At 53.5% G+C, this 14,013-nt stretch overlaps 1 protein-coding gene across 1 annotated transcript in view; it reads right to left on the reverse strand.

The window, feature by feature from the left end:
* LOC144676315 (amyloid beta precursor like protein 2-like) overlaps window positions 1-14,013 on the reverse strand; it is a gene marked incomplete at its 3' end in the record, with an annotated part of 64,691 nt that overhangs the window by 19,130 nt on the left and 31,548 nt on the right. Inside the window, exons 2-6 of the mRNA XM_078536760.1 lie at window positions 9,497-9,670; window positions 7,980-8,109; window positions 6,651-6,763; window positions 5,341-5,534; window positions 459-652 (exon numbers count right to left, since the gene is read on the reverse strand). Of these exons, the coding sequence (XP_078392886.1) occupies window positions 459-652; window positions 5,341-5,534; window positions 6,651-6,763; window positions 7,980-8,109; window positions 9,497-9,670 (805 nt within the window). The remainder of the gene's footprint in view (window positions 1-458; window positions 653-5,340; window positions 5,535-6,650; window positions 6,764-7,979; window positions 8,110-9,496; window positions 9,671-14,013) is intronic.

The following is a 14,013-nucleotide window of genomic DNA, read 5'->3' on the forward strand; positions in this document are numbered from 1 at the left end:
GACAGAGAGAGAGAGAGACAGAGACAGAGAGAGATGGAGAGAGAGATTGGGAGCTGGGTGTTGATGGCTGAGAGGGTCTCTCCCTCTGCTCCCCAATCCTCTCTCCCCAGTCCGGTCGCTGTACAGTGGGAGTGAACAATGGCCGATGGGAGAGAGTCTGTCAGAGCCGCAGCCTCAACAACTCCCCAAGTACTCAGCTCCCACAGCCCTGTACCTCAGTCAGCGAGGGGTTAATACCCCCGGCTGCTGGGGTGGGTGTGACCCACACACACAGGGAGCAGGGGAGGGGCACCCAGGGGTGGGGGTGTGACCCACACACACACACACAGGGAGCAGGGGAGGGGCACCCAGGGGAGGGGGTGTGACCCACACACAGAGGGAGCAGGGGTGGGGGTGTGACCCACACACACACACAGGGAGCGAGAGAGCAGCGCCCAGGGGTGGGACTGAACACTTACCCCTGACCTCCTCGGAGACGCCCTCGGTGGTGGTGGTGGTGGTGGTGGTGGTCTCAGTGACAGCCTCATCATAGAAATCGGGCTCCATGTATCCCATGTCCCTGTAATCATCCCAACGATCCTTGTACATCTGATAATCCGCACCTCTCTCCTCCTCCAATACCGACACCGGACTGGAATCCTGCTCCCAGGCACTGAACGAGAGAATTCCACTTATTATAGACTCACTCAGCACAGGAGGAGGCCATTCAGCCCATCATTCCTGTGCTAGCTCTTCGAAAGGTCTATCCAATTAGTCCCCACTCTCTCCCCCCTCCTGCTCTGTCCCCCACAGACCTGCAAATTTTTCCCCTTCGAGTATTTCTCCGATTCCCCCTTTTTGAAAGTTCCTATTGAATCTGCTTCCACCGCCCTTTCAGGCAGAGCCTTCCAGATCTCAACAACTCGCTGTGTGTAAAACAAAATCCTCCTCATCTCCTCCCCCTCTGGTTCTTTTCCCCGATTCTCTTCAATCTGTGTCCCCTCTGGTTACCGACCCTCCTGCCCACTGGAAAACAGATCCCCCAATATGAACAATTATGTTGGATTATATCGGAAATACAACACAGAACCAGGCCATTCGGCCCATCTGCTCCATGCTGGTGTTCCTGCCCCACTCCAGCTCCCTCCCACCACCCCCTCTCCATCTCACCCCATCCCCATATCCTTCTATTCCTTTCTCCCTCTCATGTGTTTATCCAGCTTCCCCCTTAAACACATCGACACTATTCACCTCGACCACTCCCTGTGGGAGCGAGTTCCACATTCTCCCCACTCTCTGGGTAAAGAGGTTTCTCCTGAATTCCCCATTGGGGTTTATTAGTGATGATCTTATATCGATGGTCCCCCTAGTTCTGGTCTCACTCCGACAAGTGGAAACATCTTCTCTACGTCTACCCCATCGAAACCCTTTCCTCATTTTAAAGACCTCGATCAGGTCACCCCTCCCTCGGCCTTCTCTTTTCTAGAGAAAGGAGCCCCAACCTGTTAAGTCTTTCCCGATAGCTTTAAGCTCCCTGCTCTGGTATCATCTTTGTCAGCCTATTCTGCACGGTCTCCGGTGTCTCTACATCCTGTTTATAACACGGCGACCGGAACTGCGCGCACACACGGCTCTCAGTGTGGTCTGACCCAGGGCCGATAGGGATCCAGCAACATCCCTCGTCTTCAATCCTGTCCCTCAAAACAAAATGAACCCCAACAGTCCCCGCGGGCACAGAGGCTGAACGTCGCTGAAGCTTTTCGGTCTTGGCACCTCTCAGGCCAAACCCAAGCTTGTCAAATCTCAAACTATCACCACAATTTATATTACAGGAGAAAAGGGTGATTGGCAAGTCAACCCTGATCGGCCCAGGTGTCGCCACGGAGAAACCGACAGGGAACTATCGGCTCCCCAAAGTCCTGGGCCATTCAACAAAAAAAAGGCGCAAGGCCTCAACATTTTCCTTTCTCTATCCCCGCGTATAAACGTATGTCACTTGTAGCAGGTATAAATGAGCCACATTACCAGCTCAACTGATGGTCTTAAATTGGTTGTTAGTGTAGCTATTAGCGCACTCAGGAACAAAACGTCCACTGTAAGACGCGATTCCGCGATTGGGCAGCACTTGTTGAACAATCCTAAGTGCGCTAACAGCTACCGTCCCAAAGACGTGAAATGTCAGGGCATCAGCCGGACATAGATATTTATATAGAGCTTTTTTTGAAATGGACAATTTTCCCAAGGAAAGGACACTGGTTTACGGCAGTTATTAAGCTGCAATTTGTTTTGTAATATTCGTTCGCAGGATGTGACATCACTGGCTAGGCCAGCGATTCCCTAGTTGTCCTTGTTCAGCGGGTATTTAACAGTCAAGTCTACACATGACTCCAGACCGGGTAAGGACGGGCAGATTTCCTTCCCTAAAGGACGTTAGTGAACCAGATGGGTTTTTACGACAATCGACAAGCGGTTTCATGGTCACCGTCAGATTTTTAATTCCAGGTTTTTATTGGATTCGAATTTCACCATCCTGCTGTGGTGGGATTTCAACCTGGGTCCCCAGAAGCTTTACCCTCCCGGAACACTAGCCAGTGACAAAGCCCCTGTGCCACCGCCTCCTCATTAGTAAAGGGTACAATCTGCTGTAGGGAGACACAGAGTCAGATTGTGGGGTAGCCCCCGGAACTTTAATATAACTGGCACCCCAATTCCCATATCAACTTTAGGGGGGGGGCCCTCAGCAGGGTGTTGGTAGATCCTGTGCTGGTAGATCCTGCGCTGGTAGATCCTGCGCTGGTAGATCCTGCGCTGGTAGATCCTGCGCTGGTAGATCCTGCGCTGGTAGATCCTGTGCTGGTAGATCCTGTCAAAACTAAAGGGGATCCCCAGTGCGTCCTCACTATTTTCATTACCTTTTTAAAATCATTTTTCCCCAACACCCTGCCCCCCTCCTCAGGACCCTCTGTCACTTGATTCACTGTTGTTCTTTCACAGGACGCTGACCCTTGTTCTGCTGTTAACATTCTGCTCTTACCTTAACGCCGCTATCAGCACCTTCTTCAGTCTTTAACACCACCATTAACACTCCCTCTGTCTGGTGTCTGTGACCTCTCCTGAGCTCCCGCCTAACCTCCTCTGACAGCACCTTCCAAACCCATGACCCACTACCATCTAGAAGGACAAGGGCAGCAGACACATGGGGAACACCACCACCTGGAAGTTCCCCTCCTAGTCACTCACCATCCCGACTTGGGAATATATCGGCCGTTGCTTCACTGTCGCTGGGTCCAAATCCTGGAACTCCCTCCCTAACAGCGCAGTGGGTGTACCTACACCACAGGGACTGCAGCAGGTCAAGAAGGCAGCTCACCCCCACCTTCTCAAGGGGCAATTAGGGATGGGCAATAAATGCTGGGCCCAGCCAGCGACGTCCACATCCCACGAATGAATAAAAAAGCCCCTGACTTTCAATCTTGCTCCACATGCTCCCCCTCCTCTTAAACAGTATCAAATCCATCACATTTCTACTGCCCTTTAGCTCTGAAGAAGAGTCATACGGACTCGAAACGTTAACTCTGTTTCTCTCTCTCTCTCTCTCTCTCTCTCTCCACAGACGCTGCTGGACCTGCTGAGTTTTTCCAGCCTTTTCAGTTTTTAGTTATGTCCTCACTGTTCCAGATGTGGCTACCCAGTTCCCAGTGGTCAATCCCCGAGGACCATCCCTGTCAAGGTATGGGTGGTGAGGTTAACCCAGTTCTTCTCCGGATGCGGACTTGCCGGTCTGAGATCCAGCCGGGTCTGAGGGCCAATTTTACCTCCAAAATTTTCCAAAAAGTGCCTAGTAACCTGGGTATAACCCGACCGAAGTCCTCGGCCAAACCTCCAGAGTCACAGGAGTCTTCAGGACGATACCATCAGCCCCTCAAGCCAATGATCAGGGCACCACTGCCGCGCACATCCCCATGGGGCTGAGGCGGTGGTGTGGTGGCATTGTCACTGGACACGTGATCCAGAGCCCCAGGGGACTGCTCTGGGGTTCGATTCCCATCACCGCAGATAGTGAAACTTAAATTCACTGAATAGTCTCAGTGACGGAGACCATGAAACCATCACCGATCGTTGTAAAAACCCATCTGGTTCACTACTGCCCTTTAGGGAGGGAAATCTGCTGTCCTTACCCGGTCTGGCCTACATGTGACTCCAGACCCACAGCAACGTGGTTGACTGTTAAACGCCCTCTGAACAAGGGCAATTAGGGATGGGCAATAAATGCTGACCTAGCCAGCGACGCCCACATCCCGTGAATGAATATTAAAAAATGACTGGGAGAAAGGATGAGGATTTCTCCTGTAGAGTTTGTCCAGCGAGTCACTGCTTTACTCCCTTTGACCTAGTTTACAGACATGAGGTAGGAGCTCCTCTGAAACTTAGAGCAAGGGGACAAACCCTCCGTGTTAGATTCCATGTCTGTGTTTTGTTATGGAGACACCAGCGTACAGAACTCTCAGAGGGACCCAGCTCTCGGCTTTTCAAAAACTTACTGGACACTTGAATAGTCAGGGAGAGACAGATTGGCACAGGGATAAGAGCCTTACCCCACCGTCTCTCCTTCTTCCGAAACCTCCCTCATCAAAGCTGAGCTGTTTGCGATCTGAAAATCCCACCAGAAGAGCTCATTGCTGCAAACCGAGAGTCCTTAAAGGGGGAATTCCGGACCAGTCAGCCACAGCTGCAGAGACAGGGTGTTGCCGCTGTGGGGAGTTCTGTGGGCGGGAAGCAGGCCTTTTTGAAAAGCTGTGGATGTTTTTTTTGTTTCTGAAGTTACTTGTCGCTTGGCCAAGTTTTGAATCTCTGATACTCTTGCCGAGTTTTAATTCTTTGGTTGTATGCTTGGGGCTGGAGGATTGCTTGTGTGTTGTCTCTGCAGAGTAGGACAGGTTTGGACATTTTAAACCTCCTGTTAATAATGACTGCCTCTCTACCCAAGTCGGTTACTAGTGAAACTAACTCTGTTCTCGTTAACTTGAGGAACCTGTCTGACTTATTCCTTGCACTGAGCTGCAGACAATCAGATGTATATTAAATTGTCAAACTCATCTCCTTTTTAAAATCCAAACTCTATTATAACCAGTTCAGGGGTGAGAGAAAGGGAGAAGGTAGTTAACCTGTTAACCTGGTCGTAATGCTACACCAATAACCAACTTAAGATAATCACTCAAGCTCATGACGTGGTCCATTGGCATTTCCCAGGGGAGACACATTAAAGTGACCTCCCTGTCCACCCGACCAATGAATTTCAATGGAAATGGATCTCAGTCGTGAGACAGGGTGAGAGGTTTGACTCTCCCCGGTGCCCGGTACCTGTCCACGGACTTGCTGTCGTCTTCGTTCTCATCCTCCTCCTCTTCCTCTGCCGCTGGTGCCGCACCATCCTCCAACCTCACACCCGGGAACCGTGAGGGGCAGCAGACGTACTCCACGCCGCGGAATCTGTCCAGACCACATGGCAGTAACATCCCATAACTGTGCAGGTCCAGGGTCTCAGCTGTGCAAGCCTGGGGGGGGTGGGGGACAGAGCGGAGGGGTTAAAGTTCAGGTTCACCGTCTAACACCGAGCGACACCGACCTGGTGAAACAGGACACGGAGCAGCCTCGCTTGCTCGAGGAGGGGGGAGTCCGGACCCCGGGGTCCAGGGGGAGTCTAGACCCGGAAATCTACGTTAAACATACTCAGTGACTGAGCTTCCACAGTCTCTGGGACAGAGAATTCCAAAGATTCACAACCCTCTGAGTGAAGACATTTCTCCTCTTCTCGGTCCTGAGTGTCTTCCCCCTTATTTTGAAACTGTGTCCCCTGGTTCTAGGTTCCCCAGCCAGGGGGAAACATCTCAGCTGCACCCACCCTGTCTGTCCCTTGAAGTATTTTGTGGGTTTCAATGAGATCACCTCTCATTCTTCGAAACTCTAGAGAATTCAGGCCCAGTTTCCCCAATCTCTCTTCATAAGACAATCCCACCATCCCGGGAACAAGTCTGGTGAACCTTTGTTGCGCTCCCTCTATGGCAATAATACCCTTTCTGAGGTAAGGGGTAAAACTGCACTCAGTACTCAAGGTGCAGTCTAACCCAGCGTCTATACGACTGAAGCAAGACTTCACTCCTCCTGTACTCAAATCCTCTTGTCAGTGAGTGACCGGTCGGTCAGTGAGTGACCAGTCGGTCAGCGAGTGACCAGTCGGTCAGCGAGGGGTCGGTCAGCGAGGGGTCGGTCAGCAAGGGGTCGGTCAGCAAGGGGTCGGTCAGCAAGGGATCAGAGAGGGTCGGTCAGCGAGGGATCAGTCAATGAGGGATCAGTCTGCAAGGGATTGGTCAGCAAGGGGTCAGTCAGTGACGGATCAATCAGTCAGCGAGGGATCGGTCAGTCAGTGAGTGACCAGTCAGTCAATGACAGATCAGTCAGTCAGCGAGGGGTCGGTCAGCGAGGGGTCGGTCAGCGAGGGGTCGGTCAGCGAGGGGTCGGTCAGCGAGGGGTCGGTCAGCGAGGGGTCGGTCAGTGAGGGGTCGGTCAGCGAGGAGTCGGTCAGCGAGGAGTCGGTCAGTGAGGGGTCGATCAGTGAGGGGTCGGTCAGTGAGGGGTTGGTCAGTGAGGCTGGTCAGTCAGTTATCACTCACCTCCTTAGCAACACTGTGCCAGTAAATGTGACTTTCACACAAATCCATCTTCTCCCGGTGAAGAAACTTGCAGCGATCGGGTACCAGTAACGCCTCACTCACAAACTCCCCGACTGACAGCAGGAGAGAGCGAGGCAGGGGGATAGGGGAGAGAGAGAGAGAGAGGGAGAGGGAGGGACAGGGGGAGAGAGAGAGAGAGAGAGAGAGAGTGAGGGTGAGGGAAGCAGAGGAGAGCGGGACAGGAGACAGCAACATAGGAGGGAGGGAGAGATAAAGAGAGACAGGGAGAGGGTGACAGATGGACCGGGAGAAAGAGGGACAGGTAGAGACAGAGGGAGAGGGATAGAGAGAGGGTCAGGGAGAGAGAAGGAGAGAGGCAGAGACAGAGAGAAAGAGACAGAGACAGAGACAGAGAGGGAAAGGGAGAAAGAGAGGGGCCGAGAAAGAGCGAGAAAGGAATAGGGAGAGAGAGAGAGAGAGAAAGGGAAATGAAGAGAGAGGGAGAGAGATGGACGAGCAGAGAGGCAGACACAGACAGAGACAGAGAGAGAGGAGGGGCAGGGAGAGAGAGAGGCAGACGAGAGAGAGAGAGAGAAAGACACAGTAGAGATAGTAAAAGACAAGGTGAGAGACAGAAAGGGACAGAGAGAGAGAGAGAGACAGAAAGGGACAGAGAGAGAGAGACAGAAAGGGAGAGGGACAGGGAGAGAAACACAGGGTGAGAGAGAGGAAGGGGGGGGTGCAGGGAAAGACGGAGACAGGGATAGAGAGAAAGAGAAAGGGGGAGAGAGAGAGGGCCAGAGAGAGATAGAGAGACAGGAGAAGGAGAGAGAATATTATCAATTGTTGATCAGAGCTGCAACAGCCTTATTCATTCCAAACAACGCACTGAAAACAGCAGGAAATACACGGCCCAGACTCACTAAGAAACAAACTCATTCTCACTGGGATGCAGATCCCACACACACTGACTCTCACTGGGGTACGGGTCCCACACACACTGACTCTCACTGGGGTACGGGTCCCACACACACCGACTCTCACTGGGGTACGGGTCCCACACACACCGACTCTCACTGGGGTACGGGTCCCACACACACTGACTCTCACTGGGGTATGGGTCCCACACACACCGACTCTCACTGGGGTACGGGTCCCACACACACTGACTCTCACTGGGGTACGGGTCCCACACACACTGACTCTCACTGGGGTACGGGTCCCACACGCACTGACTCTCACTGGGGTACGGGTCCCACACACACTGACTCTCACTGGGGTACGGGTCCCACACACACTGACTCTCACTGGGGTACGGGTCAGTCTTACCAAGACAGCGGAATGGAACAACAATATGAACATGTCCACTACATCTTCTCTTCCCTTTCTTGCACCAATTCTCAATTCTCACAGGCTGACTGGATTCCATCACTCCAGTAATCTGCAACTCAGGGTAAACCTGGAGCATAAAAACCACATCAGAATTAGATACAGAGTAAAGCTCCCGCTACACTGTCCCCATCAAACACTCCCAGAACAGGTACAGAACAGGGTTAGACACAGAGTAAAACACCCTCGACACTGTCCCCATCAAACACTCCCAGGGCAGGGACAGCACGGGGTTAGATACAGAGTAAAGCTCCCTCTACACCGTCCCCATCAAACACTCCCAGGACAGGTACAGCACGGGGTTAGATACAGAGTAAAGCTCCCTCTACACTGTCCCCATCAAACACTCCCAGGACAGGTACAGCACGGGGTTAGATACAGAGTAAATCCCTCTCTCTTCACTGTCCCCATCAAACACTCCCAGGACAGGTACAGCACGGGGTTAGATACAGAGTAAAGCTCCCTCTACACTGTCCCCATCAAACACTCCCAGGACAGGTACAGCACGGGGTTAGACACAGAGTAAAGCTCCCTCTACACTGTCCCCATCAAACACTCCCAGGACAGGTACAGCACGGGGTTAGACACAGAGTAAAGCTCCCTCTACACTGTCCCCATCAAACACTCCCAGGACAGGTACAGCACGGGGTTAGACACAGAATAAAGCTCCCTCTACACTGTCCCCATCAAACACTCCCAGGACAGGTACAGCACGGGGTTAGATACAGAGTAAATCCCTCTCTCTTCACTGTCCCCATCAAACACTCCCAGGACAGGTACAGCACGGGGTTAGATACAGAGTAAAGCTCCCTCTATACTGTCCCCATCAAACACTCCCAGGACAGGTACAGCACGGGGTTAGATACAGAGTAAATCCCTCTCTCTTCACTGTCCCCATCAAACACTCCCAGGACAGGTACAGCACGGGGTTAGATACAGAGTAAATCTCCCTCTACACTGTCCCCATCAAACACTCCCAGGACAGGTACAGCATGGGGTTAGACACAGAGTAAAGCTCCCTCTACACTGTCCCCATCAAACACTCCCAGGACAGGTACAGCACGGGGTTAGACACAGAATAAAGCTCCCTCTACACTGTCCCCATCAAACACTCCCAGGACAGGTACAGCACGGGGTTAGATACAGAGTAAAGCTCCCTCTACACTGTCCCCATCAAACACTCCCAGGACAGGTACAGCACGGGGTTAGATACACAGTAAATCCCTCTCTCTACACTGTCCCCATCAAACACTCCCAGGACAGGTACAGCACGGGGTTAGATACAGAGTAAAGCTCCCTCTACACTGTTCCCATCAAACACTCCCAGGACAGATATAGCACGGGGTTAGATACAGAGTAAAGCTCCCTCTACACTGTCCCCATCAAACACTCCCAGGACAGGTACAGCACAGGGTTAGATACAGAGTAAAGCTCTCTCTATACAGGACGATATATACCTTCGCACAGTAGGTCAGGATTTCGTCCTTGGTCCCCAGACAGCTCTGTGTTCCAGATGGATCCGGCTCCCATTTCCCAGTCTCGATATCCATGAACATGTTCAGCTTCCCACAGAACATGGCCACTTGTGGTTCCGCCAGTCCCGGTGTGGAATCGCCATTGGATGCCAGAGCCTGAATGAGTGACAGATAGGGGTTAGATTGTAGTGCTGCCCAGGACCGTGACTCACCTCAGTCCCACCCTCTCCCCATATCCCTCAGTCCCACCCTCTCCCCATATCCCTCAGTCCCTCCCTCTCCCCGTATCCCTCACCCCCACCCTCTCCCCATATCCCTCAGACCCTCCCTCTCCCCGTAACCCTCACCCCCACCCTCTCCCCATATCCCTCAGTCCCACCCTCTCCCCATATCCCTCAGTCCCTCCCTCTCCCCGTAACCCTCACCCCCACCCTCTCCCCATATCCCTCAGTCCCACCCTCTCCCCATATCCCTCAGTCCCACCTTCTCCCCATATCCCTCAGTCCCACCCTCTCCCCATATCCCTCAGTCCCACCTTCTCCCCATATCCCTCACCCCCACCCTCTCCCCATATCCCTCAGTCCCACCTTCTCCCCATATCCCTCACCCCCACCCTCTCCCCATGTCCCTCACCCCCACCCTCTCCCCATATTCCTCAGTCCCACCTTCTCCCCGTAACCCTCACCCCCACCCTCTCCCCATATTCCTCAGTCCCACCTTCTCCCCATATCCCTCAGTCCCACCTTCTCCCCATATCCCTCACCCCCACCCTCTCCCCATGTCCCTCATCCCCACCCTTTCCCCATATCCCTCAGTCCCACCCTCTCCCCATATCCCTCACCCCCACCCCCTCCCCATATTCCTCAGTCCCACCTTCTCCCCGTAACCCTCATCCCCACCCTCTCCCCATATTCCTCAGTCCCACCTTCTCCCCATATCCCTCAGTCCCACCTTCTCCCCATATCCCTCGCCCCACCCTCTCCCCATATTCCTCAGTCCCACCCTCTCCCCATAACCCTCACCCCCACCCTCTCCCCGTAACCCTCACCCCCACCCTCTCCCCATATCCCTCACCCCCACCCTCTCCCCATATTCCTCAGTCCCACCTTCTCCCCGTAACCCTCACCCCCACCCTCTCCCTGTAACCCTCACCCCCACCCTCTCCTCATATCCCTCAGTCCCACCTTCTCCCCATATCCCTCAGTCCCACCCTCTCCCCATATTCCTCAGTCCCACCTTCTCCCCATATCCCTCAGTCCCACCTTCTCCCCATATCCCTCAGTCCCACATTCTCCCCATATCCCTCAGTCCCACCCTCTCCCCATATCCCTCAGTCCCACCCTCTCCCCATATCCCTCAGTCCCACCTTCTCCCCATATCCCTCAGTCCCACCTTCTCCCCATATCCCTCAGTCCCGCCTTCTCCCCATATCGCTCAGTCCCACCCTCTCCCCATATCCCTCAGTCCCACCCTCTCCCCATATCCCTCAGTCCCACCTTCTCCCCATATCCCTCACCCCCACCTTCTCCCCATATCCCTCACCCCCACCCTCTCCCCCATATCCCTCATTCCCACCTTCTCCCATACCCCTCAGTCCCACCCTCTCCCCATATCCCTCAATCCCTGTAACCTGACCGGCCACAGTATTTATGTGGCTAGTCCAGTTCAGTTTCTGGTCAATGGTAACCCCCAGGATGTTGATAGTGGGGGATTCAGTGATGGTAATGCCGTTGAACATCAAGGGGCGATGGTTGGATTCTCTCTTGTTGGAGATGGTCATTGCCTGGCACTTGTGTGGTGTGAATGTTACTTGTCACTTGTCAGCCCAAGCCTGGATATTGTCCAGGTCTTGCTGCATTTGGACATGGACTGCTTCAGTATCTGAGGAGTCACAAATGGTGCTGAACATTGTGCAATCATCAGCGAACATCCCCACCTCTGACCTTATGATGGAAGGAAGTTCATTGATGAAGCAGCTGAAGATGGTTGGGCCGAGGACGCTACCCTGAGGAACTCCTGCAGTGATGTCCTGGAGCTGAGATGACTGACCTCCAACAACCACAACCATCTTCCTTTGTGCTGGGTATGACTCCAACCAGCGGAGAGTTTTCCCCCTGATTCCCATTGACTCCAGTTTTGTTAGGGCTCCTTGATGCCACACTCGGTCAAATGCTGCCTTGATGTCAAGGGCAGTCACTCTCACCTCACCTCGGGAGTTCAGCTCCTTTGTCCATGTTTGAACCAAGGCTGTAATGAGGTCAGGAGCTGAGTGACCCTGGCAGAACCCAAACTGGGCGTCAGTGAGCAGGTTATTGCTCAGCAAGTGCCACTTGATAGCACTGTTGATGACCCCTTCCATTACTTTACTGATGATGGAGAGTAGACTGATGGGGCAGTAATTGGCCGGGTTGGATTTGTCCAGCTTTTTGTGTGCAGGACACACACTGGGGCGAGGGTGAGGATGAGGAATAAGGGGAGAGGGTGGGACTGAGGGATATGGAGAGAAGGTGGGGGTGAGGGATATGGGGAGATGGTGGGGGTGAGGGATATGGGGAGAGGAGGTCAGAGGCTGGGAATCCTGCGGTGAGTAACTCACCTCCTGACTCCCCAAAGCCTGTCCACCATCTACAAGGCACAAGTCAGGAGTGTGATGGGATACTCCCCACTTGCCTGGATGAGTGCAGCTCCCACAACACTCAAGAAGCTCGACCCCATCCAGGACAAAGCAGCCCCTCTTGATTGGCACCACATCCACAAACATTCACTCCCTCCACCACCGACGCACAGTAGCAGCAGTGTGTGTACCATCTACAAGATGCACTGCAGCAACTCACCAAGGCTCCTTCGACAGCACCTTCCAAACCCACGACCACTACTATCTAGAAGGACAAGGGCAGCAGACACATGGGAACACCACCACCTGGAAGTTCCCCTCCAAGACACTCACAGGGACTGCAGCGGCTCAAGAAGGCAGCTCACCACCACCTTCTCAAGGGGCAATTAGGGATGGGCAATAAATGCTGGGCCCGGCCAGCGAAGCCCACATCTTGTGAATGAATTTATTAAAAATCTCTCGCCCCTCACCTGCTCCCCCTATCCCTAAGTCCCACCTTCTCCCCACTATCCTTTACCCCCACCTCTTCCCCCTTTCCCTCGCTGGGCTAGTGATCCAGAGACCCAGGGTAATGCTCTGGGGACACGGGTTCAGATCCCACCACAGCAACTGGTGGGGTTTCAATACAATAAAAATCTGGAATTAAAAATCTGATGGTGACCATGAAACCGTTGTCGATTGTTGTAAAAACCCATCTGGGTCACTAATGTCCTTTAGGGAGGGAAATCTGCTGTCCTTACCTGTTCTGGCCTACACGTGACTCCAGACCCCACAGTAATGTGGTTGACTCTTAAACGCCCTCTGAACTAGGGCAATTAGGGATGGCCAATAAATGCTGGTCTAGCCAGCGACACCCACATCCCATTAACGAATAGAAAAAATATCCCTCAGTCCCACCTTCTCCCATGTCCCTCTGTCCCACCTTCTCCCCATGTCCCTCAGTCCCACCTTCTCCCCATGTCCCTCTGTCCCACCTTCTCCCCAGATCCCTCAGTCCCACCTTCTCCCCATGTCCCTCTGTCCCACCTTCTCCCCATGTCCCTCTGTCCCACCTTCTCCCCATGTCCCTCTGTCCCACCTTCTCCCCATGTCCCTCAGTCCCACCTTCTCCCCGTATCCCTCAATCCCACCCTCTCCCCGTATCCCTCAGTCCCTTCTCCCCGTATCCCTCAGTCCCACCCTCTCCCCGTATCCCTCAGTCCCACCCTCTCCCCGTATCCCTCAGTCCCACCTTCTCCCCGTATCCCTCAATCCCACCCTCTCCCCGTATCCCTCAGTCCCTTCTCCCCGTATCCCTCAGTCCCACCTTCTCCCCGTATCCCTCAGTCCCACCCTCTCCCCGTATCCCTCAGTCCCACCCTCTCCCCGTATCCCTCAGTCCCACCCTCTCCCCGTATCCCTCAGTCCCTTCTCCCCGTATCCCTCAGTCCCACCTTCTCCCCGTATCCCTCAGTCCCACCCTCTCCCCGTATCCCTCAGTCCCACCCTCTCCCCGTATCCCTCAGTCCCACCTTCTCCCCGTATCCCTCAGTCCCACCTTCTCCCCATATCCCCATATATTTTACAAAATTGTGAGGGGTATAGACAGAGTAAATGCAAGTTGGCTCTTTCCACTTAGATTAGGAGAAATAAACACGAGAGGACATGGCTTTAGGGTGAAAGGGGAAAGGTTTAGGGGGAACTTCTTCACTCAGAGAGTGGTGAGAGTGTGGAACGAGCTACCATCTGACGTGGTAAATGTGGGCTCACGCTTAAGTTTTAAGAATAAATTAGATAGATACATGGATGGGAGAGGTCTGGAGGGTTACGGACTGGGTGCAGGTCAATGGGACTAGCGGAATAATATTTCGGCACAGACTAGAAGGGCCGAATGGCCTGTTTTCTG

Source organism: Cetorhinus maximus, unplaced genomic scaffold (genome assembly GCF_964194155.1).
Source record: "Cetorhinus maximus unplaced genomic scaffold, sCetMax3.hap1.1 HAP1_SCAFFOLD_1491, whole genome shotgun sequence".
NCBI lineage: Eukaryota > Metazoa > Chordata > Chondrichthyes > Lamniformes > Cetorhinidae > Cetorhinus > Cetorhinus maximus.